Source organism: Panthera pardus, unplaced genomic scaffold (assembly GCF_024362965.1).
Source record: "Panthera pardus isolate Hobbes unplaced genomic scaffold, ASM2436296v1 HiC_scaffold_1, whole genome shotgun sequence".
NCBI classification, from domain to species: domain Eukaryota; kingdom Metazoa; phylum Chordata; class Mammalia; order Carnivora; family Felidae; genus Panthera; species Panthera pardus.
In genome coordinates, this window is record NW_026526654.1 from 18,078,587 (window position 1) to 18,104,851 (window position 26,265).

At 39.8% G+C, this 26,265-nt stretch overlaps 1 protein-coding gene across 1 annotated transcript in view; it reads left to right on the forward strand.

Annotated features, from left to right (window-relative positions):
* Nucleotides 1–23,144, forward strand: part of CCDC168 (coiled-coil domain containing 168) — a 29,387-nt gene extending 6,243 nt beyond the window's left edge. Inside the window, exon 3 of the mRNA XM_053901282.1 lies at nucleotides 1,246–23,144. Coding sequence (XP_053757257.1) covers nucleotides 1,246–23,060 — 21,815 coding nt within the window. The 3' untranslated portion in view covers nucleotides 23,061–23,144. The remainder of the gene's footprint in view (nucleotides 1–1,245) is intronic.
* Nucleotides 23,145–26,265: the final 3,121 nt, after the last annotated feature.

A 26,265-nucleotide genomic window follows, 5' to 3' on the forward strand; every position in this document is an offset into this window, starting at 1 on the left:
AGAACAGAAACAAACTGATATTTCTTGTAAAAGGATATACAATAAAACCTTGGATTGTGAGTAACTTGGTCTGCAAGTGTTCTACAAGATAAACAAACATTTGATACTTTTTAACTTGATAATGAGTGATGTTTTGCAATGTGGGTAGTACATGACACCGAATGTCACATGATCACAATGGTTCTACTCCCTCTCTCTCTCTCTCTTTTTCTCTGCGAGATTGTGGGTGATCATCTCCCATGCTCGGATGCTTGGTCTCAGGCTACAGTGTTTGGCAGAAAGCAGTGATTTTTCAGAACTTTGGAAGGTGCCCACAACTGGCACTAGTGTATTTTTTGTCACTTCAAAGTACCTATGGACAGTCCTTTGTTTTTCCACACAACAGTAAGCTTAGGAATATTTTGCTTCATTCTAGGTCAGGCTGCCTGCAGATACAGACCCTTTCCTCTGCTGTCTTATTTCCAGTTACATTAAATACAGTGTATGACAAGAGTTTATTAATACTGTACTGTAGTCAACATCCATGCGAGTATATAAAATGGCCCCCATGCAGAAAAAGAGTCCATTGAGCCAATAGATAGCAGTGAGACTGTCAGTGATAGTGAAAGTTGTTCTACACAATAACCCTTCTCTTGTTTCCCTCATACTAGCCACGAGGGTTTTCAAAGGTAAGTGCAGGTTAATTTATTTTTTTTATATTTTGTATTTCCTTTATTATTTTCTATTATATTACAGTATTGTAATCATTTTATATGAATATTTTTGGGTTGAAGAATGAATCACTTGAGTTTCCATTATTTCTTAGGGGAAAATTTGCTTTGATATACAAGTGCTTTGGATTACAAGCATGTTCCAGAACAAATTATGCTCACAAACCAAAGTTTTACTGTAATTTTAACTTGCAACTTTGACTCTTTGCTGTCAAAAGTTGACTTTGAGGGGCACCTGGGTGGCTCAGTTCGTCCAGCTTCCAACTCTTTGTTTCAGCTCAGGTCATGATCTCACAGTTCATGGGATCGAGCCCCGAGTTGGGCTCTGTGTTGACAGTGGAAAGCTCACTTGGGATTCTCTGTCTCTCTCTCTCTCTCTGCCCCTCCCTCACTTGTTCTCTCTCTCTCTCTCAAAATAAATAAATAAATTTTTAAAATAGACTTTGGGATAGGTTTTTGAGGTAAAAATCCCTCATTCTCTGAGAAATGAGAATAATTTACTTCACTTTGTCAGTGGATTGATTTATTCAATGAGTGGAACTAGGTTATGAGTTATTCTGTAATGTGAATAATGACTTTTCAATTCATCTTTATATTGAGCTGTGTTCTTATACTCTATTGAGTTACCTTAAATTAGAAGAGAGTTCTTGTTTGAAATATGTCTTAAATGACAACTCATTTACAAACTGTTTTCTTATATTCAGAGTTGATGAGTTTTCAGTAAGAACAATTACTTCATCACTTAAAACTGAAGACAAGGAAGGTAACTTTGAAGATAGAGTTTCACCAACAGATGAAGTAATATGGTCAGGTACTAGTGAAAGTAAATATCAAGTAAGTTGCTCTAGTGAAAGTCGTATGCCATCTTCACATGGGACTAGCTCATCTTTGTCACTGTTTCACTCAGAAGTAAAGGAATTTTTTCTTAGCCATAGAGGATATGAAAAGTTTTATATCGAACACGAAACAGCACAATTTTCATCAAGGAAATTATTTGCAATATTGAAAACCAACAAAAATAAAAATCCAGCATTTTCTTCTGACTTTGACTTTTCAAGACGCTCTAGCATCTCTAGAGAAAGTGAAGGTCTAGATATGGCACCATGTCCTCCTGCCCACTTATTTCTTTCCAGAGACCAAGTCAGACTTCTGGAAGAAACTGTGAGAAATCAAATTCCTTTAAAACCCAAAACTATATTAGAGAGTAAAACTACTTATCCATACTCAAGACCTCAAGAGTCCTTGATTCAAAATCAACATTCTTTTGGAATGCATATTCCTACCCAAGCACAAGATTCTTTTCCAGTACAAAATGCTATTCAGAATCAAGGTTTTTATGAAGCCAGATTTACTAGTCAAGCCCAACAATTTGTTAACAACCAAGAATCAGTCAACAGCCAGCCTGATATCATGGCCAGATATTTTGCTCTGCCTCAAGATTTGATTAGGAAGCCATTTTCCAGCAGCACACAAGACTCCTTCCAGACCCAGGTTATGGGCAGAAGCCAACATTTGGTTAATGTCCCACATTCTGTTGAGACTCAACATTCAATCAAGGGCTTAGAGTCTGATAATAAACACTTACATGAGACCCAATATTCTTCTGTTTGGTTTGAAGATTCAAACCAGATTAAACATTTAACGCAGGGGCAAAATGCTATTTTTAAGAATGCCAGATTTCTAGTTTTAACCGTAAGTCCAAATTCATTTGCAGAAGGGATGCTCCAAATAAGGAGTGTAAAGCCAGAGGGCCAGAAACAAATTGCTTCTTCAGAACTAAACCAGTATTCTGTATATAGCTCAGTGCCTCTTTCACTTACCTTTAAAAGGCAGAAAAACTGGAGAAAAGCATTACACGGTAAAAGTAAACTTAGTTGCAAAGTTTCATCTCAAAAGTCGAAGAAACCAACAACTCCATGGGTATTTCAAATGACAGTATGCCACACTTCAAAACCTGGCAAGTTAGGATGCAAGTATAATGCTAAGAAGAAAGAATTACATCCAAGGAAAGGTGTATCAGATATAGCTTTGCATCTTCTTTACTTTTCCAAGCTTGTTCCTCCTTATATTAAGAGGTATTCCAGAAAAAAACTAGTAGAAGTCATGCCAGGTGTAACAGGACGTAGACATTCTCTGCTGAAGCAAAACAAGTCACTAGATGCAGAGAATGTCAGTTGTGTGGGGTCTGTTGAGAAAAGAGGAACCTCAGGCAATGCTAAAAATGTAAAGCAGCATGGCAGAGAAAATGAAGGACAAAAAAACATCTCAGCAAAACTTCCATCCTGGCTAGAAGAGTCTTTCATGGTCAATACTTTTCCATTAAAAGCACCTTGTTCTTTATTAATAGAAACAAACTGGAAGAATAAACAGTCTCTTAAAGACCCAATTACACAAGAAAAAGAAATTGGTATTGCAGAGTTCCATGCCCCCAATAGTAAAAAAACATCTGACCTGCATATTCCAAAGCATGAGGCACCTTTAGAAGAAGCTATATCAGAACCTTGGCAAAAATTTGCTTCCTCTCCTGAAATGGAATCAAACAGAAGAATGAAAACACAGGAAGACCTAAAAAGTACAGAGAATTCCCATCTTCCACTTTCAAATGGAGAGGAGTTACCAACTAATTCGCCAGAAACACAAAGGTGCTTTCCAAACAGAAATATACAAAAGGAAAAAGATTTTCTGGAAATTGTTCTGGAGACTTCAGAGGTCAATTTGCTCATTTCACTAGGAACTAAAGAGCATAAAAGCAGTGAGCAAGTAGCAAGTGTAAAAACTCAAGAGAGTACAGAAGATACAGTTATGAAGGAAAAGAAACCATTAATCCTTCATGTGACAGAATGTGATGACCCAAGTGAAAGTGAGAGACTGCAATGTAACACGAGAAGCAACATAAATATGCAAGATAAAAGTATATTTGCAACGTTTCACAATACCACTGACACTACCATTTCTGGGCCGCCTGATATGGAAATGCGGAACAGATTAAAAGCCAAGACAGATACATCAACAGCAGGGTTTAGTTATTCAGTGGTAGAGCAAGAGAAATTACCAGATGAAAAGAAAGCATCGGATGCAAAATACATTGAGGAGAGATGTATTAAAAAGCCACAAGAACATGACAGAGAGGAAGAGGAACCAACTTTACAAGAAGCAGTTCCACAGCTGAAACAAGATTTCAGGGTCAGCCTGCAACTAAAGCAGAAGCCTAAATATGTCAGATTTGAAATTAAACAGAGCAGTTCAGGTAGTAGAAAAAACCCAAATAAAGAGCAAGAGGTACAACCACAAACTCTTTCTACAGAAACAATTGTGGGGACTGGTTCATGCCCCACAATGGATCCATTTCAAGTTCAGGTAAAGCAAATCACGGACAGACCTACAGGCAGAGAGACTGCAGATGCGAAGAATCCTCTTACAGTGCTAGAGAACTCACCAGTGGGTGGTGTTTTAACTGATACAACAGAACGTGATGTCCTATTTGGTGGAAGCCCCAGAAAGATACCAGATGATCATATTGCGGAGGAAAAGGAAGACTTAAAACGAGTTTTCCCTGCAGCTGCCCTGGGGTTGTTCATCATCCGCTCACTTCCTTTATCGTCTTTCAAAAGGCAGAAAATCAGAAGAAAATGGTCAGGAGCAAAAACAGTACTCGGTCCCAAACTTGTCGTTATGAAAGTAAAGAAGCCAGCAAATTTACTGATGCCTAATATCAGTAAGAATGGTATACCAAGTCTTAGGAGAAGATTGAGAGGCAATTTTAAAATCATAACTAAACAGATACTGCAAGATAAAATTGTGTCTGATGTGCTTGTGAATGTTACTTACCCCCACATGTCTACTGTGCCTCGTATTAGAACGCACAGCAGACTCAATGCGGAGAATCCCGGCCATACCAAGCCAAACCAAGAGGAATCAGAGGATGAAAGGGAAGAAAAGCATTCCAATTTTATTAATAAAGGAAATGACTCTGGAAACACACTAGAAGAAGCTAAATTGCAAGATGAAGTGAGAGGGGATGAAGCAGCTCGACCAGAAGCAGTCCTTCATGGTCCCTGGCACCTCAGATTGAATGCAAATCCCGAGAAGGAGTTCAAAACAGAGGAAGAAATGCCTCAACCAGTTACATCCGGAGAAAGTCTTGTGGAGTCTGTTTACACCCCAATAATGGATCTATTTCATGTTGAGAATATGAAGAAAAGCCTAGCAACACAAGCAGACTTAAAACGCACTGCAGATGCGGAGATACCTCTTCCGACATCAGGAAAATCAGTGATTGGAGACCCTTTAAACCAAACAAGAGAAAGTGATGTTTTAGATTATGGAAATGATACAAGGGAAATGGGTTACTTTTTTGCAGACACAAAGGCAGAACTACCAAAAGATTTACCAGCAATGTATTCAGAGACTTTTAATTGCCACATGCCTGTTTTAACTCACTCAAAAGTGAATAAAAACAGAGTACGATTCTCACACATAGAATGTCCAGTGAAGCCCAAGTCTGTACCAACGAATACAGTGAAGCCGTCAGTTTCACAAGTATTTAATAGCACAGGTCATAGAAAGAAATTGGACTCCGAGGCGAAGGCCAAGTTGGAGAAGATCAACCAAGCTAATGGATTGGTATATGACTTTATAAGTAGCCTTTTTTCTCCTATGCATAGCAGATTACAAGGAGAGACAAACAGCTTCTGTCACGCTCAGTTAAAGCAAGGGCAATTAGCAGAGGAAGTGAGACCACGGTATGTTGATTTCTTTGATAAGTGTAGTGCATTCCATGACCAAGAAGAAAAAGTGAAAGACAGAGAGGAAGTGGAGCAGAAAACATTGCTAGAGGCAGCTTCGCAGCATACCCAGCGTCTCTGGCCCGATGCATGTCAAGGGAAGGAGACCCACCTTGATGAACAGTACACAGCACTGGGCAGTTTAACACAGGAGCAAGATGCTCAGCACCAAACATGGTTTGCACAAACTGCCTTGCAGACTAGCCTCCAGATGGCTCCTAGAGAAGGCGAGGAACTCGAGAAACCCAGCCAAACAGAACATGCCATAACAGCCCCTATGGGTGCCGAGAGTCCACCTCCCAAAGCAGAGAAGTCATCATTTGATAACATTTTCAACACCATGACAGAGTGTGACTTACCATCTGGTGGAAACCCGAAAAGGGTACTAGATTCTCACTTTGTGGAAAACAATTCAGAGTTACCAAAAGATTTGCAAGTGACGTGCCTGCATTCTTCTGGTTCTGTTGAGCCCTTTGTTTCTAAATCTGAAAGAAAGGAAAACACATTAGAATTAGCAAGGAAGCAAATAACAGCAAATCACAGATATAGAACTATTAGGGGAAAAAAGCCATCAGCTTCACATATGCTTAATGGCACGCAGAGCAAGGGACTGCAGTGCAATTTTAAAACAAAAAGGAAAAAGCCACAACAAAATAAAAACGCAGCAGATGCATTTCTCAATATCATTCAGTCCCGGGTGCCTATTTTGCCCAACACCAAAATGAGTAGTGGGTTAAATGTAGAGACAGATATGCAGAGGGTAACAGGGCTTGATTATATGCAGCTAATGCAAGAGAAATTGCTAAATGGAGGAAAAGTATGTTGCCCGGATCATATTGTGAGTACCTTATCCAACAGTATGAAAGATGGGAAAGAGGAGGAAGGAAAACATGAAGTGTCACCAGCTCCAGAGAATAGCCAAAGCTTCATATTCAATGCGTATCAGAAGGAGAATTTTGACCTTGTCCAATCAGATGAGGAGCTGAAACAACCACGAAGTCGCAATCTTCAGGTACAACCACAAATGCATGGTACACAAACTGTTTTAAGTTATGCTTCATGCCCCATACTGGATCAGCTTCAATTTGGAGAGCTAGAGAGTTACGCTGGGTTTTCACCTCCTAAGTCAGAGGAAGTGAAGAATGATGAGATCGTTTTTTCTGCAAGAGAACATGGTGTCCCATCTGACGCAAATCACCAAAAGGAACAGGCTGGTGGTGTTGAAAAGAAAGACACAGTGACTTTTGATTTCTGCCTACCTGCTTTATCTACACCCCAGAGAAACTTCAAATATTCAGACAAGAAAACCTCAGTGAATACCAAATATGGACTTTTAAAGGCAAAGAAACGGTCAGTTTCAAACATATTCAATATCAAGGGTGCTGTTAGCCCAAACCATAGAAAAGAATTGGGATGTAACCCTACAACCAAAATGAAAGAGGTGCATCACGGAGAAAAAATGGCAGCTAAAATGTATTCTTTCATGACTATTACACCTGACATTAATACGTATAACAAGATAGAAAGAGAAAAAGACATGTTAGGAGAAAGAAGTCTCAGGGCTAAACAGGTAAAGCAAGCAACATCACCACTAGAAGGGAATATTACTTCAGATGACACCAAAGAAAACAGTGTTCAAGATGAGGAGGAAGAAACCGGTGACCAGGAGATATTAAAAGTAATTTCACAGCACAGCACACATTTCAAATTCTGTTCAGGCCAGAGGGAGGAGCTTGACCTTCATCAATCAGAAAACCAAAGAAGTGGGAAAATTCTCTTTGTTATAGAACAAGACATCCCACAACAAATGCAGCCTACAGATTCCATGCTGGGAGAGAAGCCAAATAAAAGCCACCATCCACAAAATGGTGCAATATGTATAGCAAGTTCAAAGCTTCCTCCTCTAAAGTCAAAGGACTCACTAATTGGTCAAGTTTTAGTGGATACAGTGAAGGGTGGTGTCCCAAGTGTTGGGAGCCATATGGGGGAACTGTACCATCATGGTAAAGAGGAAAATGCAGAGTTTAAAAAAAATCTAGAAGCAACTGTCCTGGAGTATTCGGAGGTCTCCAGGCCTGATCTGTCTGAATCGAAAAGGCAGAGAAAGACATTTACATGTAGAGCCTTAAAAAATCAAATGAGTCCCAAATGTGTAATTATGAAGGCAAGGAAAACGCCAATTTCAACAATATTTAGTATCTCAGGGAATGGTTGTCTAAAAAACTTACCTCCAAAGACCCTGAAATCACAGAACATTGACTTTTTAATTCATACAAAGTGCTCTGGGGTACCGGAAGATCTTATTGCAGAGAAAAAAGAAGGATTAGCACAAGAATTTCCAGCAACGATTCTGGAGTCTTTGGATTTAGCCACACTTGCTTTACCTGCATTGAAAAGAAGGAGAAACCATTTAAAATATATAGAGAAGAGAAAGAAAATGAGTCTCAAATGGGTAACTTTGAAGACAAAAAAGCCACCAATTTCCCAGACACTTCGCATCACAAAACGTGGTATTCCAAGCCATAGAAGACAATACAAATGCAACTTCAGTATCATGATGAAACAAGGTAAATCTGTGGCAGACAAAACCCTAAATGCCGTCTCCTTTCCCATGCCTGTTTCACTTGACATGAAAATGCATAACAGAATAAAAGCAGAGTCAGATGTGTTGTGGACAATGAGATTTAGTCACGAACGGCAACAGCAAGAGCTGTCACTAGATGGAGAGAGAGCCAGCGGGGCCTTTTCCAGTGACAAGAGGGGCTGTGCCTCCAGGGGCATGAAGGAGGTCAAAGGCCAACGTGAAGAAGCAGCCCCACGGAGTTCTCAGCACTTCAGTTCCATCACTGGTAAAATGGAGGAGCCTCGCTGTGTGAGATCAGAACTAGAACTGGAGAATTCAGCAAGGAAAAAAATCCCAGAACCACTTAACACAACTCAGGAGCAGCAGCAACAAACACTTTTCACACAAAGCGTGTTGCATTGTGTTTCCTGCACTATCTTGAATTCACTTCCAGTTGAGAAGCTACCAAAAAGAACGAAAGCACAGAAAGGCTTGAAATATGCAAAGAGCCCAAAGCTTTTATCTCCGGACCTAGGGAAATCTGTTCGTGAACCTTTAATTATTACAACACAGAGTGACATCCCATCTGAAAGAGGCCCTAGAAAGGAACTTGCTAGATCTATTCCAGAAGGGAAGAGAAGATTGCAAAAGGATTTACAAGGGAGAACCTTGAAGTTTTTGGATTTCTCCACTCCAGCTTCATCTGATTTTAGAGGGTGGAGAAAGACACCACAAATCCCCAAATCTAGAACGGGGAAAGCACAGATGGCATCAATTTTAAAGACGATCCACATCGCTAGCTCTGCAGCTCTTAGCCATGGAAAGGAACAGGACTGCATCTTGGAAAACATGGCCCCAGAAATATCTCAAGGTATGTCAGATATATTTACGAATACCTACATTTCACATACACCCGTTTCACCTGCCATCAAAACGCATCAAAAAATAAAAGCAAAGAAAGACCCATTAAGGAATAAAAGCAGTATTTCACAGCTAGAACAACATGAAGGGGAAAAACTGTGTCCATATTCCTCTAATAATGGGAGCAATTCAAGCAGCACATCAGAATCAAGATGGCAAAGTGGGAAAGAAAGAGAGGGTGTTGGAGTTTTATTCGAGGCAGGTCTACATTTCCTGTGTAGTACAGGAAGGAGAAAAGATCAAAATATGTTTATTACAGAGCAGGAAGTACAGCGACAGACAGTGGTTTCAGAAAATAAATTGGAGTCTACTTGTCCTCCTCTGATTCCACTTCACATTCAAGAGCTGAGGAAGAACATCCCGCCACAAAAAGACATACCACATAGACTCGGTCAAAAGATTCCATGTCCAAAATCAGGGACAGCACTGTTGGACTACTTTTCAACTGATGGAGCAGAGTGTAGTGCCAAATCTGATGCGAGCCCTGCAAGGAAGCTGGATGTTCACATGGCAGTTTCCCTACGACCTGAAGACAAGGGGGAAGGCATAAAAACTCACAAAGTAGTGAAGCACAGAGTTGATCAAAATATTCCGCCTACCAAATCGGGAAACTCAGTGCTTGGAGATCCTGGTGATGGAAGCTCTAGGAGGAAAATGAGTGGTCGCATTGCCAGAAAACATAGAGAGTTGCACAGAGATTTACTAACAACGTCCACAACATCCGTTTTCTCTGACTCTATAAGGCAGGAAAAGGTATTAAAGTTTCCAGGAAGGAAAAATCCCACGGGTCCCAAATGTGTAACCATGAAGGCAAAGAAGCCGCTTTGTTCACAGATGCTTCATATCACTAAGCATGATAATCTCTACTGTAGAAAGGAACAGGACTGCAACTTAAAATCTTCAATAAAAGACAAGCAACAAAATAAAAGTATAGCTAATGCATTTTTGTCTCCCGCACCTGTTTCAGCTGATAACAAAATAGATATCGAAATGCAGAGCACATCAAAAGCAGAGATAGATCAACTAAGAGTAAATCTGCACAGCCATATCCCTGCAAAGCGAAGGAAATCAACATGTGATAGGGAAGCATGGAACCAGGCCAGCTCAACTGATATGCAAAACAGATCAAGCAAGACAATGAAAATGAATGTGCAACATGAAAAGGAAGAGGAAAATATCCAAAGAATGTTATTGGATTCAGTTCCACACTGTGGGCAACACCACCGCTTCAGCGCCGATCAAATGAAAAATCCTGGTTCTTCCCAATCAACATCTGAACTGAATAATTCAGAAGTCAGAAGGACTTGGAATTTGCCTTGGACAGCACAAAAGATGAGACAAGAAGAATGCTTTAGAGAAACCGTTTCGGGGCCTGTTTCTAGACACATGATGACTTTTCTTCAAGTTGAAACAGAGAAAAAAGGTCTTTCTACTCAAGAAGGAATAAAATGTATGGAACGTGTAAAGACTCCATTGCCAAAAGCAAGGAAATCAGAGACCGCTTCAATACAATGTGGCACTCTATGGGATGGAAATCCTAGGAGACATTGGGATAGCCCTATCTCGGGGAAGAAGGCATGGAATCAAAATGACTTAGTGAGAACAGTCTTAAAACCTTCAGATTTTTCCAGCCTTGATTCATCTGTACCCAAAAGCCAGAGCTATGCATTGGAGTTTGTAAGCAAGAGAAGTATAGTAAGTTCCAAGCATGTAACTTTGAAGGCAAAGAAACGACCAAGTTCACAATTGCTTAATACCACAAGATGTATTACAGGAAGCCATAGAAAGAAAAAGGGGTGCACATTTCAGTACAAGATGAAAGGGAGACAGTGGATTGAAAGTGTTGTAGAGGCGTCACTCCCTGCTGCTGAGGGAACTGAGATTCCACCATCCAAGACAGTGACTGATAAACACTCATTCGATACAATAGCAAGGAGCACCATATATAACAGAACACTTCACAAAAATCTGCGTGGTCATATTACAGAAGAAAAGGCAGAGTTAGGGGAAAACTCTGCCACAACTTTCTTGGGGCCTTTAGATTTCTTCACACCTATTTTATCTGACCCTGAAAGCCAGAAAAACACAGTACAGTTATTAGAAGAGAAAATCACCTTGAATATCAACTGTTCAACTATGAAGAAAAAGGAGCTGGCAATTTCACAAATACTTAAGATCAGAAGGCAGTTTACCACAAAATACAGGAATAAACCTGGATCCAATTTAAAAACGAAAATGAAACAGATGAGGCAGGATAAAAATGTGGCTAATACATTTCCAAATACCATTGACTTCACACCGGATACCCCTGACCTTAGAAGGCAGAGCAGATTGAAAACAGGGATTGACAGAGGATCACAGTTCCATCACACACAGCCAACACATACAGAGCTGCCAACCGAAGGGCTAGTGATTTCACAACCGCTTCATGCTACCAGTCGTGCTGCTTTAAGCAATAATGAGCGACAGGAAAAGAAGATAGGCACGAAGAGAGAGAAAACTGTATTACGTGTGGACCTCAAATCCGTATATGATTCCATGCCTATTTTTTCACACATAAAAATGGAGCCATCACCTAGTACCTGGGGTATCTCTGAAGAGTCTTCTGAAAAGGGAAATGCCCTAAACAAAGCAAATGCTAGCTCTGCTTATGCCTGCACACCTGTGTATCTTCAAATTGTAAAACATAAAGCTATGGCAAAAACAGCAGATGTGAAAAACAGTATGCATACCAAACGGATAAAATTGAAAGCAAAGAAGCTACCTGTTTCCCAGCTGTGTCATACTATAGGATGTAGGACCAGAAGAAACAAAAAGGAACAGACATGTAACATGAAGAAGCAGAAGAGGGAGTTCTGGCAAGATAAAACTGTAACAGATGTACTTCTGAGCACTATTTGTGATTCTGGATCTGTTCCATCTCAAATTAAACAGTTTACAGAAGTAAAAAGGGAGAAAGACAGGCCAAGAAAGCCCCTTTACACTTCTCCCCAGCGAAAGCTAGAGAAACCACTAAGCCAAAGAAAAATGTCATCTTCAGAGTCCACTGATATTAAGAATACTATATCAAGAAATATCAAAACACTGAAACAATACATTAGAGCACAAAAAGAAAATCGCCAAACTCTTTTACTAGACATTCTCCCTCAATATAGAGATCAGTTAGTGATTGGCCAACAAGTGATGAAGGAGCTTGACCCCGTGAAAATAGGAGTAACGTTGGAAAGAGAAGTATACCCTGGTCTATCTTCCCAGAAGAGGGATATTGATTACCCTAGGTTCGATGCCCCAAGAGTTAGAAAACTTACAGGATGTGAATTTCTTGTTGCACAAAGAGTGAAGGAAGAAGACATAGACATGGTTGAACGTTTGGTTTCAATTCCATCGGGGAAACAAGTATCAGAGAAAACCGATGCTTCATTAAGTTCAAAAGGACAGAATATATTTCTTACAGAGTTGAATGCTTCTCAACAGAAGACTTGCAAGGAGCAAGAATTGCCAAAACAAGGAAGTGTTTCAGTGACAAATCTGGGGTCTGTTGCCTACCCCATTATGGAAACTTCTCGTTTGGAAAACACAGGAAAGGTAGCTGAGGAAGAGATGTACACCAGCAAAAAAAATATTTCACATCTATTGGGAAGAGAAGATATAGAAGAAACTGATATCTTCCAAGGCTCAAAAGGACAGAAGTTTCTTTACACCAATCTGGTGGCCCAGCAAAATATATCTGCAGTGCAGAAAGGAGAGGTGGAGCCAGATGACATTCCTGACAGTACTGTGGATTCTGTATCTTGTCCAAATAGGGATAATCATTTCCAGATAACACAGGTGGTAAATACAAGGAAGGAAGATGTAAGCATTCCTATAAATTTATATGTAAATCCATGGAGAAAAGAGCAATCACAGGTAACTGACAGTCCATTGAGATTAAATGAAAAGAAAATGATTTTTTCTGAAAAACTGAAGGCGAAGCAACTACATAGGTCTAACCAGAATAAAGAAAATATTCTGGAATCCATTTCTTCACGCATAGTGCATCAACTCCATAATAATAAGCTAATGAAAAATGTCTCAGTAAAAGGAAGGAGTTCAAAAGTTTTGAGTTCAGTGGTAGACGAAGCATCAAATAAAGCAGATACTCCAGTAGACCAACCTCCATGCTCAGAAGGAGTTGACTTGCACAACAGGAGAAGAAAAGAACCTCAAAAAGCAAGTACATGCAAGGCTCTTCCAACATCTGTTTCTTATTCCTTGACAGATGTCCTTCAGATGAAATTGCCGTGTGTAAAGGAAGTATTAAAGGCACCAATGTACCACACTTCAAATACAGAAGGAATTGGCTTGCCTGTTGAGGGAAAAGAAGAAAAGCAACCAGAATGTATACACCAGATTTCTCCAAAACCTGCTTCTCACTCTTCGAGGGACATATTTCAGAGCAAGATGCCATGTAAAGAGAAGGCATCAAAAGAAGTAGTTAGCACCATGGATTACATTCCAAGTACAGAACAAATTGGCTCGTTCATTACAAGACAAGACAGCAAGGTGCGGATAGGTAAAGGTAAACCATGTATGAAACTGACAAGCTTGTGTGCTTCCTTACCATCTCTACCACATACTGATGTGAATTCAAGAATAGAAGTAGGGCAAGGTAAGTCTGGAATACTAAAGAGCTGCCTTCTACCGCTAAAGTCCCAGGTATCATCAAGTGTCAGGAAAACACTATTTGCAAAGTCAATTAATAGAGATAGTTTAAGCCGTGTAATAGAATCAAAACATTTGCCACAGGGAAAAAAGGAAGATGGAGAAAATATAGTATATGTGAAAGACATCATGGGCCTCAAATGTGTCACTTTTAAAGGAAAGAAAACACCTTTTAAATATATACTGCATGGAAAAGAGCCACAGTGGAATAACAAAGAACAAGAGGAAACGATGCAGAAAGATAAAAATGATCTAGACATGGTTCAGAATAAACACCATGCTTCCTTTCCTTCTTCACCGCACCTGGAATGGATGCCTGGAATAAAGGAGGTCCTCATGCGAGGAATCGCAGGGTTTTGTCTTCCATCACTGACACTCAAGGAATTATCTGATGCAATGGGAGTACGTGAGGAGCCAACTGATGATATTTTAAGCAGTATAAAAAAAGCAAAATATATGCCACGGAGAGATAGAGTAGAAATGGCTTTGGAAGAAATAGTGCAACCCAAAAGAATAGCTTTGAAGGTGAAACAGTCTCCAATCACACAGGAATTACAGTTGAATATCAAAGAAAATGAGAAAAACATGCAGGAACATAAAGATAATCAAGTTGGGATTCGGAACACATCTTGTATTTCCATCTCTTTTCCATCTTACTCAGAAGTGGACATAAGAATAACAGGGGAAGAAACCAGGCTAATAAAAAGAAGGTCCTCTTTTCTACAACCAGAACTCCAGGAATCATCAGATATAGAAAAAATAGCATACAAAGAGTCTGTTTATGGTGATATCTCAAGCAGCATAAATAAAGCCAAAGAACATATAATGCAGGAAGAAGAGGAGAGAGTAAAAAAGGAAGAAGTCATACCTTTCAGGGAAAAGAAATCACCAATTTCACAGGAAACCCAGCTGGATATTGAAGAGCAAGAGACAAAGGTACAAAAAATTAAAGATGAGCCAAATGTCCTTGTGAGCAATACCAGCCCTTGCATAATTGCTCCTTCTCATTTAAAGTTGGGTACAAGAATTAAAATAGCAGACTCTCTAACTGAAGTTGCAAGATACTGTATTCCAGAACTATCACACCAGAAGTCATCAGATGCAGTGAAAAAAGCAAATAAAGAGTCCATTGATGACGATGCCACAAGTGATGTACAAGAAGCAAAAGACTATGTGCCACAGAAAGAAGAGAGTGATGTGGAGATATCAGCTGAGAGAGACGTGATGCATCCAAAAGATAAAGATTTAAAAAGAAAGCAAGCACTTTCACAGGACATACCACCGGATCTTAAAGAGCAGGTGAACGTGGATCCGGAAAGTGAAGAGCAGGGGAGAATGGAGGGAGGAGGTAAAGGTGAACGGGAAGTGGTTCTGCCAACACATGGGGCTTCTGAATCTTCTCTAAGTCACCATGAATTGGACACAAGAATAGAAGGAGAGGAAGACAGCCAAGGAATAACAAGACCTGCTGTTTCACAACTACAGTTACAGAAATCATTTGAGGCAGGGAAAACAGCATATACAAAGTCAACTGGGGATGATATCTCAAAGGATCTAAGAGTAGTGCAAGAGTATGAGCCAGAGAAAGGAGAAGATGGAAGAAAAATAGTAAATATGAAATATCTAATGTATCCCAAAGGCACAACTTCCAAGGAAAAGGTATTACCACTCCCACATGTACTCTATACCTCTGGGAGCTGTGGCTCCCAAATTGTAGAAGTACAGACAAACATGAAGGAAAAATTAGGAAACCTACAGGAAAGAAGCAAACTAGATAAGCTTCTGACAAGAACTTCTCTACTTCCATTTAAGTTAAACAAAGGTATAGGAGGCAAGGAAGAGAAAGAAGGAGTAACAAGACCCTCTCTTCCACCCTCATGGCACAAGGAATCATCACATGCCGAGGAATTAAAATATACAGTACCACCTTTGAATGGCATCACAAGCAGTTCAAAAAGAACAGAATACATGACACAGACAGAAGAGGAGAAAGCAAATAATTTTGAGGAAGACATAATGCACCCCAGGTACATAGCTTTGAGGGCAAAGAAATCACCCCTTTTCCTTATACTCAAAACAAAGAAACTGCAAGTCAACATCAAAGAACAAGGGGAAGTGGGACAAGAAGATAACGAGGACACTGTTGTGCTTCTGAGCAGAATTCATCCTTTCATCACTTCTTCAACTCATCTTAAGTGGGACACAATAAAAGATGAGGAGGGTGAGCCAGGAATAATAAGAAATGATGTGCCACATCTTGAGCTCCAAGAATCATTGCCTTCAGGGAGAATGGCACCTACAGAGTCATCTGATAGCCATGTGATAAAAGAAGAACAACACCCACGACAGGAAGAAAGGAACAGAGTACAAACAGAAGCCACAGATGGCTCAATGCGGCCCAGTGGCACAGATTGTAAGGCAAAGATATCACCACCTCCTCCTGTGTTCAGGGTTACTGAGCACAGTGCTTTGAACAACAGAAAGGAACCACAGTGGAACATGATGGAGAAAGTAGAACAAGAGCAGCAAAGAACAGGTGACCCTGATGTGGCTCAGACAAAAACTCCTCCTTCCACACCTTCCCCACCTCACCACAGTTTGGACACAAGAACCAAAGAAAACAAGGACTCACTTGCAATGATAGGATGCTCTCCTTCACAATTGCTGTGCCCTGAGTCATCAGATGCAGGAAAACCCAGACATGCAGATTCCAGTGAGGGCATTGGCTCATTCGATGTAATGATAAAAATTAATCAGCCTATGCCATATACAAAGGTAAAGAACAGAGTAAAAATAAAAGATGGGGAAGGTAGAAGATTCCCAAAAATAATCACTTTGAGAGCAGAGATATCTTCACTTCTACATCTATCCAGTAGAAAGAGACTACCTTTGTATATTAAAGAGCAAGGGAAAGAAGTGCAAGAAGGCAAAAGTGAACCAGAAATGGTTCTGAAGGAAGCCTGTGCCTCCTTGCCTTCTCCATCTTACCTGAAATGGGACAGGCAAATGAATGAAAAGGAAGACACATTAGAAAAAACACACTTCACTTTTCCACCATCAAAGATTCAGGATCCATCCAATTCAGGCAAAGAAGCATATACTAAGTCATTTTATGGTGAACTAAAAGAGAAGGATAGACTCAAAATAGATATTGAAGACAAAATGGTCCCAAGATGTATGGCTCTGAAGGCAAAGGAAGTACCCCTTTCACATATACTAGATACCAAAAAATTGCAGTGGAAAATGAAAGAGCAAGAGAGAAAGATGCAGAAAAAGAAAAATGACCTCGTTGAAAATCTGGGAAACATCTGTACTTCTTTACTGACTCTACCATATCTTAAATTTGGCAAAACAGAAGGAGAGGGGTACATGATAAGAATTACAAATGTGCCTCTCCCACAACTACAGTCCAAGGAATCACTAGATGCAGTGAAAACAGCATATGCAGAAACAACTGATGGAGAACTTTCAAATGATGTAAAAGAATTAAAAGAACACACGTTACAGAAAGAAGTGAGAGATGGAGAGAAAAACATGGAGATGAATAGTACAGTGGCTCCCAGTGATAGGCATTTAAAAGAAAAGAGATCACCTATTTTACTTAGATACAATCTAAGTGACCATCCGTGGAAAACTAAAGACCAAGAGGGAATGGCTCAGGAAGGTCAGCGTGAGCCAGGTGGTACAATACCAACTAAGACTTGTACTTGTACTTGTAGATCTTCCCTACTTCACCTTTACAAGAATCCCAGATGTGAGAAAAAGAGAATGGCCATATTAACAAGATCCTCTCTTTCCCCAGTCAACTTCCAGGAATCATCAGATTCTGAAGATGTGGAAAGTGTAGAGCCAACTGCTAGAGATATTTTAATCAGTCCACAAAAAGGAAAAGATCAGATGCCCCAGAACAAGGAGGGGGATGGAGTAGAAACAGTAAACCTCATGTTCCCCAAACATCAAGAAAAGAAGATACAAGGAAGTAAAGATGAACCAGGTGTGGTTCTGGCCAACACTTCCTCTCCATCTTCGTCTCCCCCTCTCCTCCAATTGGATAAAGAAATACAGGTAGATGATGAAATGTTAGTAGCTACAAGGTCTGTTGTGCAGAGAGTATCAAATGCCAGAGAAATAGTACATACAGAAGGAATTGGTGGTGATGTCTTGCAAGATAGTCAAAATGCGAAACAATGTATGCCTCAGGAAGAGGAGCAGGACAGAGAAAAAACAAATATGAAAAGTATGGCGCATATCACAGATATAATCTTGAAGTCAAAGAAATCACCTCCTTCACGTATGCTCCATAGAACAGAATTGCATCTAATCATTGGAGGGCAAGAACCAAAGAAACATGAAGGTCAAGGTAAACCACCCTGTACAGTGCTCAGAAAAATTTATGTTTCCAAACATTCAGCCAACCCTACATTAGATAAAAGTACACAAGTAAATGAAAAAATGCTTGGAATTAGAAGGCCCTCTCTACTTCCATGCATGCTTTCAGCATTATCAGGTGCAGGGGCAATTCGTGATGTAAGAGAAAGAAAACAACGTATGTCACAGAAAGAAAAAAAGTATGAAGTGAAAACAGTTGATATGAGGATTAGGATGCAGCGCAAAGAGGCCAGGATTTCATCAATTTCCCATATCTTTAACACAAAGGAATTTGTGTTGAATATTAAAGAACAAAAGGAAAATATGTGCAAAGGTAAAGATGAGCTACCTATAGTTCTGACAAGGACTTTTCTTTCCATCCCATCAGCACCTGCCCTTTATCTAGACTCAGGGAACAAAATAGACAAAGATGTACCAGGAGCTACAGGATCCTCTCCTCTCCAGCAAAATCTCCAGGAATCATCAGATACCCAGAAAACAGCAATTACAGAGGTAGTTGCTGGTGATAGTGAAATCGTTGTGAAGAAAGTCAAACACTCTGTGCCACAAGAAGAGACAGTGCAACAGTGGACATCCAACTTCACGGTCAGTGTACAGCAAAGGAATGAACCTCCACGAGTCAAATCTGAAGGAGACTTGAGTCTGTTAGTTTTAAATTCACAGCATGAGGACATTTATTTAACAGGATTTCATACCATAAGTGGGAAAAGGCTGGAATATTTCTTTACAGGGCAAGAGGCTCTACCAGAAAAATACAAAACAGAAACTTTTACTACGTTTCTTTCCTACCCCACAATGGATCCAGCTAAGATGGCTAACCTGAAGAAAGAAACTGAAATAATGGATGATTTAAACCATGAAAGGAGTCCTAAGAGTTTAGTTTCACCACCAAGGAAAATATCCAAGGAAATATATGTCACATTTGGTACCCCTGTATGTGCAAAAGGATTTTCTGTTTCAGAGCAAGATGCCCCCCAACAAAAAACGTTATCCAAGGCATCTCCAGGATCTGGAAATTCATACACATCTGATAAGCCAGAGAAAGAGGTACAAAATCATGATAAAATGAGCAAAATGCCCTCTTCCAAAGCATTAGCCCTACAGACAAAGGGATCGCTTGAGAAAATGAATATCACAGAGTCAGATACTCCCCCAATTATAGAAGAACAAGAGATTGTTGTGAAAAAGCAAGTGGTGTTACAGTCTGAAAGGGGACATAAGACCTGCCTGGATTCCAGCCTTTCTCTTAAACTCCCACTTAAAGATGGAAGGCAGAAGACGCAATTGGAAACAGATGTATGCAAGCAAACTATGGTGTACCCCAGAATACAAATACTACCAGGAACACATGTGGATATTACAGTGTTTGATACCCTCAGAGGGAAAAAAGAGCAGGCATTGCTGGTGCCAGAACAAAAGGAATGCATTCTAGAATCATGTCAGAAGCCTCTTCCCTCCCACTGGACTTTTCCAGTTCAATCTGAAGATCTGGAAGGAAAAAATAAAATGGACACCAGTACTATTAGAAATCTGGAGCAAAAAACATTAGAACTGGAAGAAGGGGAATTAAAAATAGACACAAACATAGCTATCTGTCTGGAAAAGGACAAAACAGAAATGCACAAACACATCATTGTCAGTCTAGAGGAGAACTTAAAAAGGGACACAAATAATGTTGTAAATGGGAGCACTCCATCTCCAAAGGCAGAGGAGTCTCAAATTAACACTCAGGTGATCACTCGTATAGGAAACAGCTGCCCAATCAAGCAAAAACATAAAAAGGACCTAGAAGTCCCTGGTGCAAAACAAAATATTCAGCCACGAAAAATGTTTCAAAAACATATTCTGGATTCATTTTATGCCTACATTCCTCTTTCTCTCAAGTTTGAAGGCCAGAAAGGCAGATTAACAATAGCAGATTTGAAGAGAGAACTGAGCCCCAAATATTTAACTATGAAAATCCAAAATCACCCAATTTCACAGATTCTTAATAACACAGGACGTGGTATTCCAAGCAATAGAAAGAAATTAGAGTATGACTTCAGCGGACCAAAGAAAACAGTTTTGTGGCGTGAAGATACTTCAGGAATATGTATCAGAAGTCTTTCTATTTCCACGGTGAATTCATCTCAGACTGAAGAAACAGCAGAATCTGAGACAAACCTAGAAAGAGAAAAGATACTCTGTCTTTCTGAATTCCAACAGAAATCACCAAGCGCTAGTGACATTAAGAGGAACAGTTCAAGCATCGTAAAAGAAGGGTGTCCTCCCTTCTCCCCACTGTCAAAATCAGAAACAAACCTCAGCCGTGAAGCAAAGGAAAACATTTTGATTCCACAAACAAAAGAAGAAAACGTTGTTCCGGGGCCTGATAGCTCAAGGATCATAAAGGAACCCTACTTGCTTATGACTGAGGAAGAAGAAAAGGCACCAAAACCCATTCTGACACCCACAGAGTGTCCACTCATGTCTGATGATCCAAAGGACAGTGTAGAAACCCACATGGAAAGTACCCTAAGCATGAATATTTCCCCCCCAGGAGTAGAAGAAACACAACATGGGGCTGAGCTACTCGATATCATGGGGTGTGCCTCGCCACCAGAACAGGGGGATCAGAGTGAACCTATCCAGGACACAACGACACCAAAGGTCCAGCAACAAAAAACTTTTCCAGGAAGTGGGCCTGTACCATCCCAAGTTAAAAGTAATGAAATAAAAGTAGTGGCAGAAAGGACAAGTGCTGAAAGTTTACTTCCTCTTTATGAAGCAGTTAAAAATATCTTGGAATCCCAGATAAAAAACATGATTCAGGACAAAATTGGTGAGGATATACTGGAAAAAATAAAAGCTCATAAGCCTGATGCTTGGAAGTCACCATCTTTTGCAGGAAGTCCAGATACAACATCCACAACAAAACCTCCCACATTGCAGCCAAAACTCATTTTGGAACGTCTTCTTCCCAAAGAAAACAATAAGCTCACTAATCATTTAGAGTCAAAAGCGTTTGAAATAAGACTGAATCTGATACCAGAGATAGCAAAAAAATCTTTCCACAAGTTCAACTTTTATCTAAAACAGTCTATTTCAGAACATAACAGTTGGAGGCTATATCCAAGACATAAAAAAATGTGCTTTTTGTCTCTAGAAGGGATTGATGGTACAGAACCTAATTTAAATCAGAAATACCCCAAGGATTCACCTCCTGTCCGCTGTATGAAGACATTGATTGTCAATGTTTCAAGTGATGGTAAAGAGATCATTGCAAACCGAAAGAGTATTAGAAAGCTAGAAAGTGGAGCATCTTCAGCGACTTCTGCTAATGAGATGCCATTGACTCCTATTCTTCCAAACTACTCAGCAGAAGAAAAAGACAAACTTTTCGTACACTTTTCTATAAAAACATTAGAGATTCAAATGACAGCCTTTCCCAGAATTGTAAGAGAATCCTACACAATGGCCAATGCTCAGAATACAAAGAAACCTTTATCTAAATTTGTTAATTCTGGTACCAAAGTACCAAAACGAAAAAACAAAATTTTGTTACTTTTCAAGGAAAAATCTCTTCATCAAATAGATCTTGATTTGCAATACAAATACCTTCATTTTCTCCTGGGGCTTCCAGTCAAAAGTATGTTCCCTAAACCAAATGCACTTCCCAAACATATCCTGAAGTTAAACACAGTTGCAATTTGTAAAAAGAGAGATTACAGGGGAGAAAGCGGTGGTGGTCTTTGCATTGACACAGAACCGTTAGAACACCACATCTCTTCCGAAAAGCAAAGTCCCCATGAAAACTCATCACTGATGAAAAAATTCCTCAAGCCAACCCATGTGTGTGCTTCTAACGCTGATCAACAGGGCACAGCTCAGAAAGATAGTACAGTTCTTTCAGAGTTAAAGTCTCATGTGACTCCAGAAAAAGATAAACAATGTCATGGGTGGTTTCAAGAAACAAATACGTATAAATATTTTGATCCAAAGACTCAGGAAAGTGCTCCCCATTTAGTTGATTCCCATTCAATTCCGATTTCTGAAGATTCTGCTGAGAGTCAGACAAATATTGAGAGTCTGGCCAACTTGGAGGCATGCTCAGCTCTTGAAGTATATGGGAGCAAAGAATGTATGTTCTTAGAAGCAAACCCATATTTAAGTCAGGAATCCCAAAACATTCTGTTTGAATTACAGAAAGGCATTCCTTTGGAAAATCTCTACAAGATGAGAAAAAGCAAAACTAATTTGAAACCATTTTACAGGGAATATTCAGGTTCCCATCATGGTGTCAGAGGCTGTAGAAAACATTCCTCAATTGTGACACCTTCTTATGAATCCCACAAAAGCAGGAAATACGGGTCATCTGACACAACGCCATTTCCTGACTGGTTGTGCTATGGTTCATTAAATACTGTAGACGTTCCATCTAGCTCATCTTCTGTTCCATTCAGTGAAGGGAAGTCTTCATGGTCTGCAGGGCACAGAACCAACTACTCTTTAGTTCCCTTAACGGAATCAAATATCAAATTACATCTTGCAAAAAGCCAAGGCAAACCTTACAGTCATCTTGAAAGCAAAGAAAGAAAGAAGGCAAAGTTGGATTTATTTACAAAGAACAACCTTCATTGGGACTGTGATTACAGTTATACACAGAATAAAGAGAAATTCACAAGAAAGAAAAAAGTATGTAATTATGAGTCAGAAAGATTGAATCATTATGCAAGCAAACCTAAGTTATCATCAAAGCCTCATCGAGAGGATGTCTACTTCCATTCTGAAAGCAAACAAAACCAGCCATTTTTTTATGCCTGTATACCAGCAGATTCGCTGGAGATTATGCCTCAAACCATTCGCTGGACTATTCCCCCAAGAACTTTAAAGAAGACAAACTTCAGAGTTCCTCTGGTGGCAAAGATTTCAAGTTCGTGCAATATATGGACTTCATCCAAAAAGCTCTTGGGGTCTCTCTTGGAGTCCTTCAGTCCAGTTCATCCAAATTGATATAACCATATCTAGATTCATCTGAAGTGGAAAGCTGGTTGTTATTGTGGTGTTCTGTGAAAAATAAAATCAGATAAAGTCAAACGGTCTTTTCATGAAGTGTCTTCTAAACCGATAATGTTTTATTTCTTTGGTAGATTTGCACAACTGTTCTGGACGGATGGGGTGGAAAAGCAGGTAACTTTGGGCTTGATCCCATCATGCAGTGGGGTCTCCTTTTAGTTTATGCTGCCTTCCTCATAATCGCACAGGAGAGGACGCTCTCTTCCTATCCCACACCAGTGACTGAGGATGAGTTGAAGGACATGGAGCCTATAAATGAGATTGGGAGAGAATGACCAGAAAGTTGGGACTGCACAGAGGGAGAGAGTTTTTTATATAGCAGTGAGGGTTCAGTAATGTCAGATGTCACGAAATACGGGAGTAAATGCTGATTTTGCGAAGCCAGATTCCTGTGATGACTTTGTCCTCCTTCTGGACCTCAGCAGCAGCTCATTGACCTACATGTGATCACCATCTGCCATCACGAGGGGGGCGGGCATCAAATCATACTGGGCCCTCGCTCCGGAGCATTGCCACTGTGCAGGAACATCCTCCAGGAGGGGCAGGAAGCCATTCTGCAGCACTACCAGGGGAAGGGAGACTACCTCCCAGTGTACCTGTACTACCCGCCTTCCTACCACTGCCTGCACACGCACTTCACCGCCCTGGGCTTCACGTCCCTGGCTCAGGGGCACAGCAGGCTCACCTGATGGTGGAGGTGACTGAGAACCTGGACTGTAATGCCAACAGCAGACCTTACCTTTGCCCTTGGGGCTGATGACCCCTGCTTGAACTCTTGCAGGAGGTCCAGAAAACCCAGGTCAACCAGGGGCTGGGGGGAGAACACTACAGATCGGTGGCATTGGGGTGGGGGTGGGGCAGCAAGAATTTTAGCAACAAGTGAATATTTTAAAAATGTATTTTGTACTGGCTTATTCCTAGTATGTGAATAAAGTACGGGTCTCATTCAGAAAATAAATTTGGGGGGGGGGGGCTCATAAATATTCCATAATGCCAATCATTTTATTATTAAATGACAAGACAGATGACAGTTTTTCATATCACCATTACATTAATGCCAGGAATAGCAATGCCTCCTTTATTATAAATGCTACTTGATCTTTTTAAAACATATATTTACTATACTTGGAATATTTGGGCATGATAATAGAATAAACAACTAGAAAGCATTCCATTTTTTTTTTACTAAGCAAAGTACATAGTTTTATACAATTTACACACAAGTTTTAATGTTAGCAATAGAAATAATGAAATTATTTCACTTGTTGATATTTAACAATAAAAAGGACTTTAACTCTGAAGACATGCCCTACAACCATACAGTAGACTTTGTCATCAATATGAGAGTCTTGGTATCTGATATGAGTTATGTCCGTGGGGTTTGACAATCAGATGGAATATATCAGTACTTATTATAGAAAATTTTGAGCACACACACACACACACACACAAGAAAACAAAATAGTATGATGTACTTCTAGGTACCCTTCACCTAGCCCTCAAACTTTAACCTGGAGCCAAACCTGCCTTATCTACTTCTTGTCCACTTCTCCATGAGTATTTTGACACAAATCACAGACATATAATTTTATCTATGAATATTTTCTATATCTGTACAAGGTAACTATTTTGTAACCATCTCACATCTTAAAAGCTAACACTGATGTCTTCATATCAAATATTCAGTCAGAAGATTTTCAATTATTTCATGATGTCATTTCCTAAGTTGGTTTGAATTGGGATATAAAGAAAGTCACACTTTGTGCTTGGTCTTTTAAGTCTTTTTTTTTTCTTTAAAGCTTATTTATTTATTTTGAGAGAGAGGGAGAGAGAGAGAGAGCACACAAGCAGGGGAGGGGAAGAGAGACAGGAAGAGACAGAATCCCAAGCAGGCTCTGCGCAACGCAGGGCTTAATCTCATGAATCGTGAGATCATGACCTGGGGTCGAAATCAAGGGTCAGATGCTTAACCAACTGAGCCTACCCAGGTGATTCTCTTTTATTTTTATTTATTTTTTAATTTAATTTTTTAATTTTTTAAAATTTATGTCCAAATTAGTTAGCATATATGCAACAATGATTTCAGGAGTAGATTCCTTAGTGCCTTAGGTTTTTGCTTGCCTTCTCCTCTAGGATTTTGATGGCTTCCTGTCTTACATTGAGGTCTTTCATCCATTTTGAGTTTATTTTTGTGTATGGTGTAAGAAAGTGGTCCAGGTTCATTCTTCTGCATGTCGCTGTCCAGTTTTCCCAACACCACTTGCTGAAGAGACTGTCTTTATTCTATTGGATATTCTTTCCTGCTTTGTCAAAGATTAGTTGGCCATACGTTTGTGGGCCCATTTCTGGGTTCTCTATTCTGTTCCATTGATCTGAGTGTCTGTTCTTGTGCCAGTACCATACTGTCTTGATGATTACAGCTTTGTAATCTGGGAATTGAAGTCTGGGATTGTGATACCTCCTGCTTTGGTTTTCTTTTTCAACATCGCTTTGGCTATTCAGGGTCTTTTCTGGTTCCATACAAATTTAGGATTATTTGTTCTAGCTCTGTGAAGAATGCTGGTGTTACTTTGATAGGAATTGCATTGAATATATAGATTGCTTTGGGTAGTATCAACATTTTAACAATATTTGTTCTTCTATCCAGGAGCATGGAATCTTTTTCCATTTTTTTGTGTCTTCTTCAATTTCTTTCCTAAGCTTTCTATAGTTTTCAGTGTATAAATTTTTCACCTCTTTGGTTAGATTTATTCCTAGGTATTTTATGGTTTTTGGTGCAACTGTAAATGGGATTGATTCCTTGATTTCTCTGTCACTTCATTGTTGGTGTATAGGAATGCAACCGATTTCTGTGCATTGATTTTATATCCTGCAACTTTGCTGAATTCATGAATCAGTTCTAGCAGTTTTTTGGTGGAATCTTTAGGGTTTTCCATATAGAGTATCATGTCATCTGTGAAGAGTGAAAGTTTGACCTCCTCCTGGCTGATTTGGATGTCTTTTATTTCTTTGTATTGTCTGATTGCAGAGGTTAAGACTTCCAATACTGTGTTAAATAACAGTGGTGAGAGTAGACATCCCCGTCTTGTTCCTGACCTTAGGGGGAAAGCTCTCAGTTTTTCCCCATTGAGGAGGATATTAG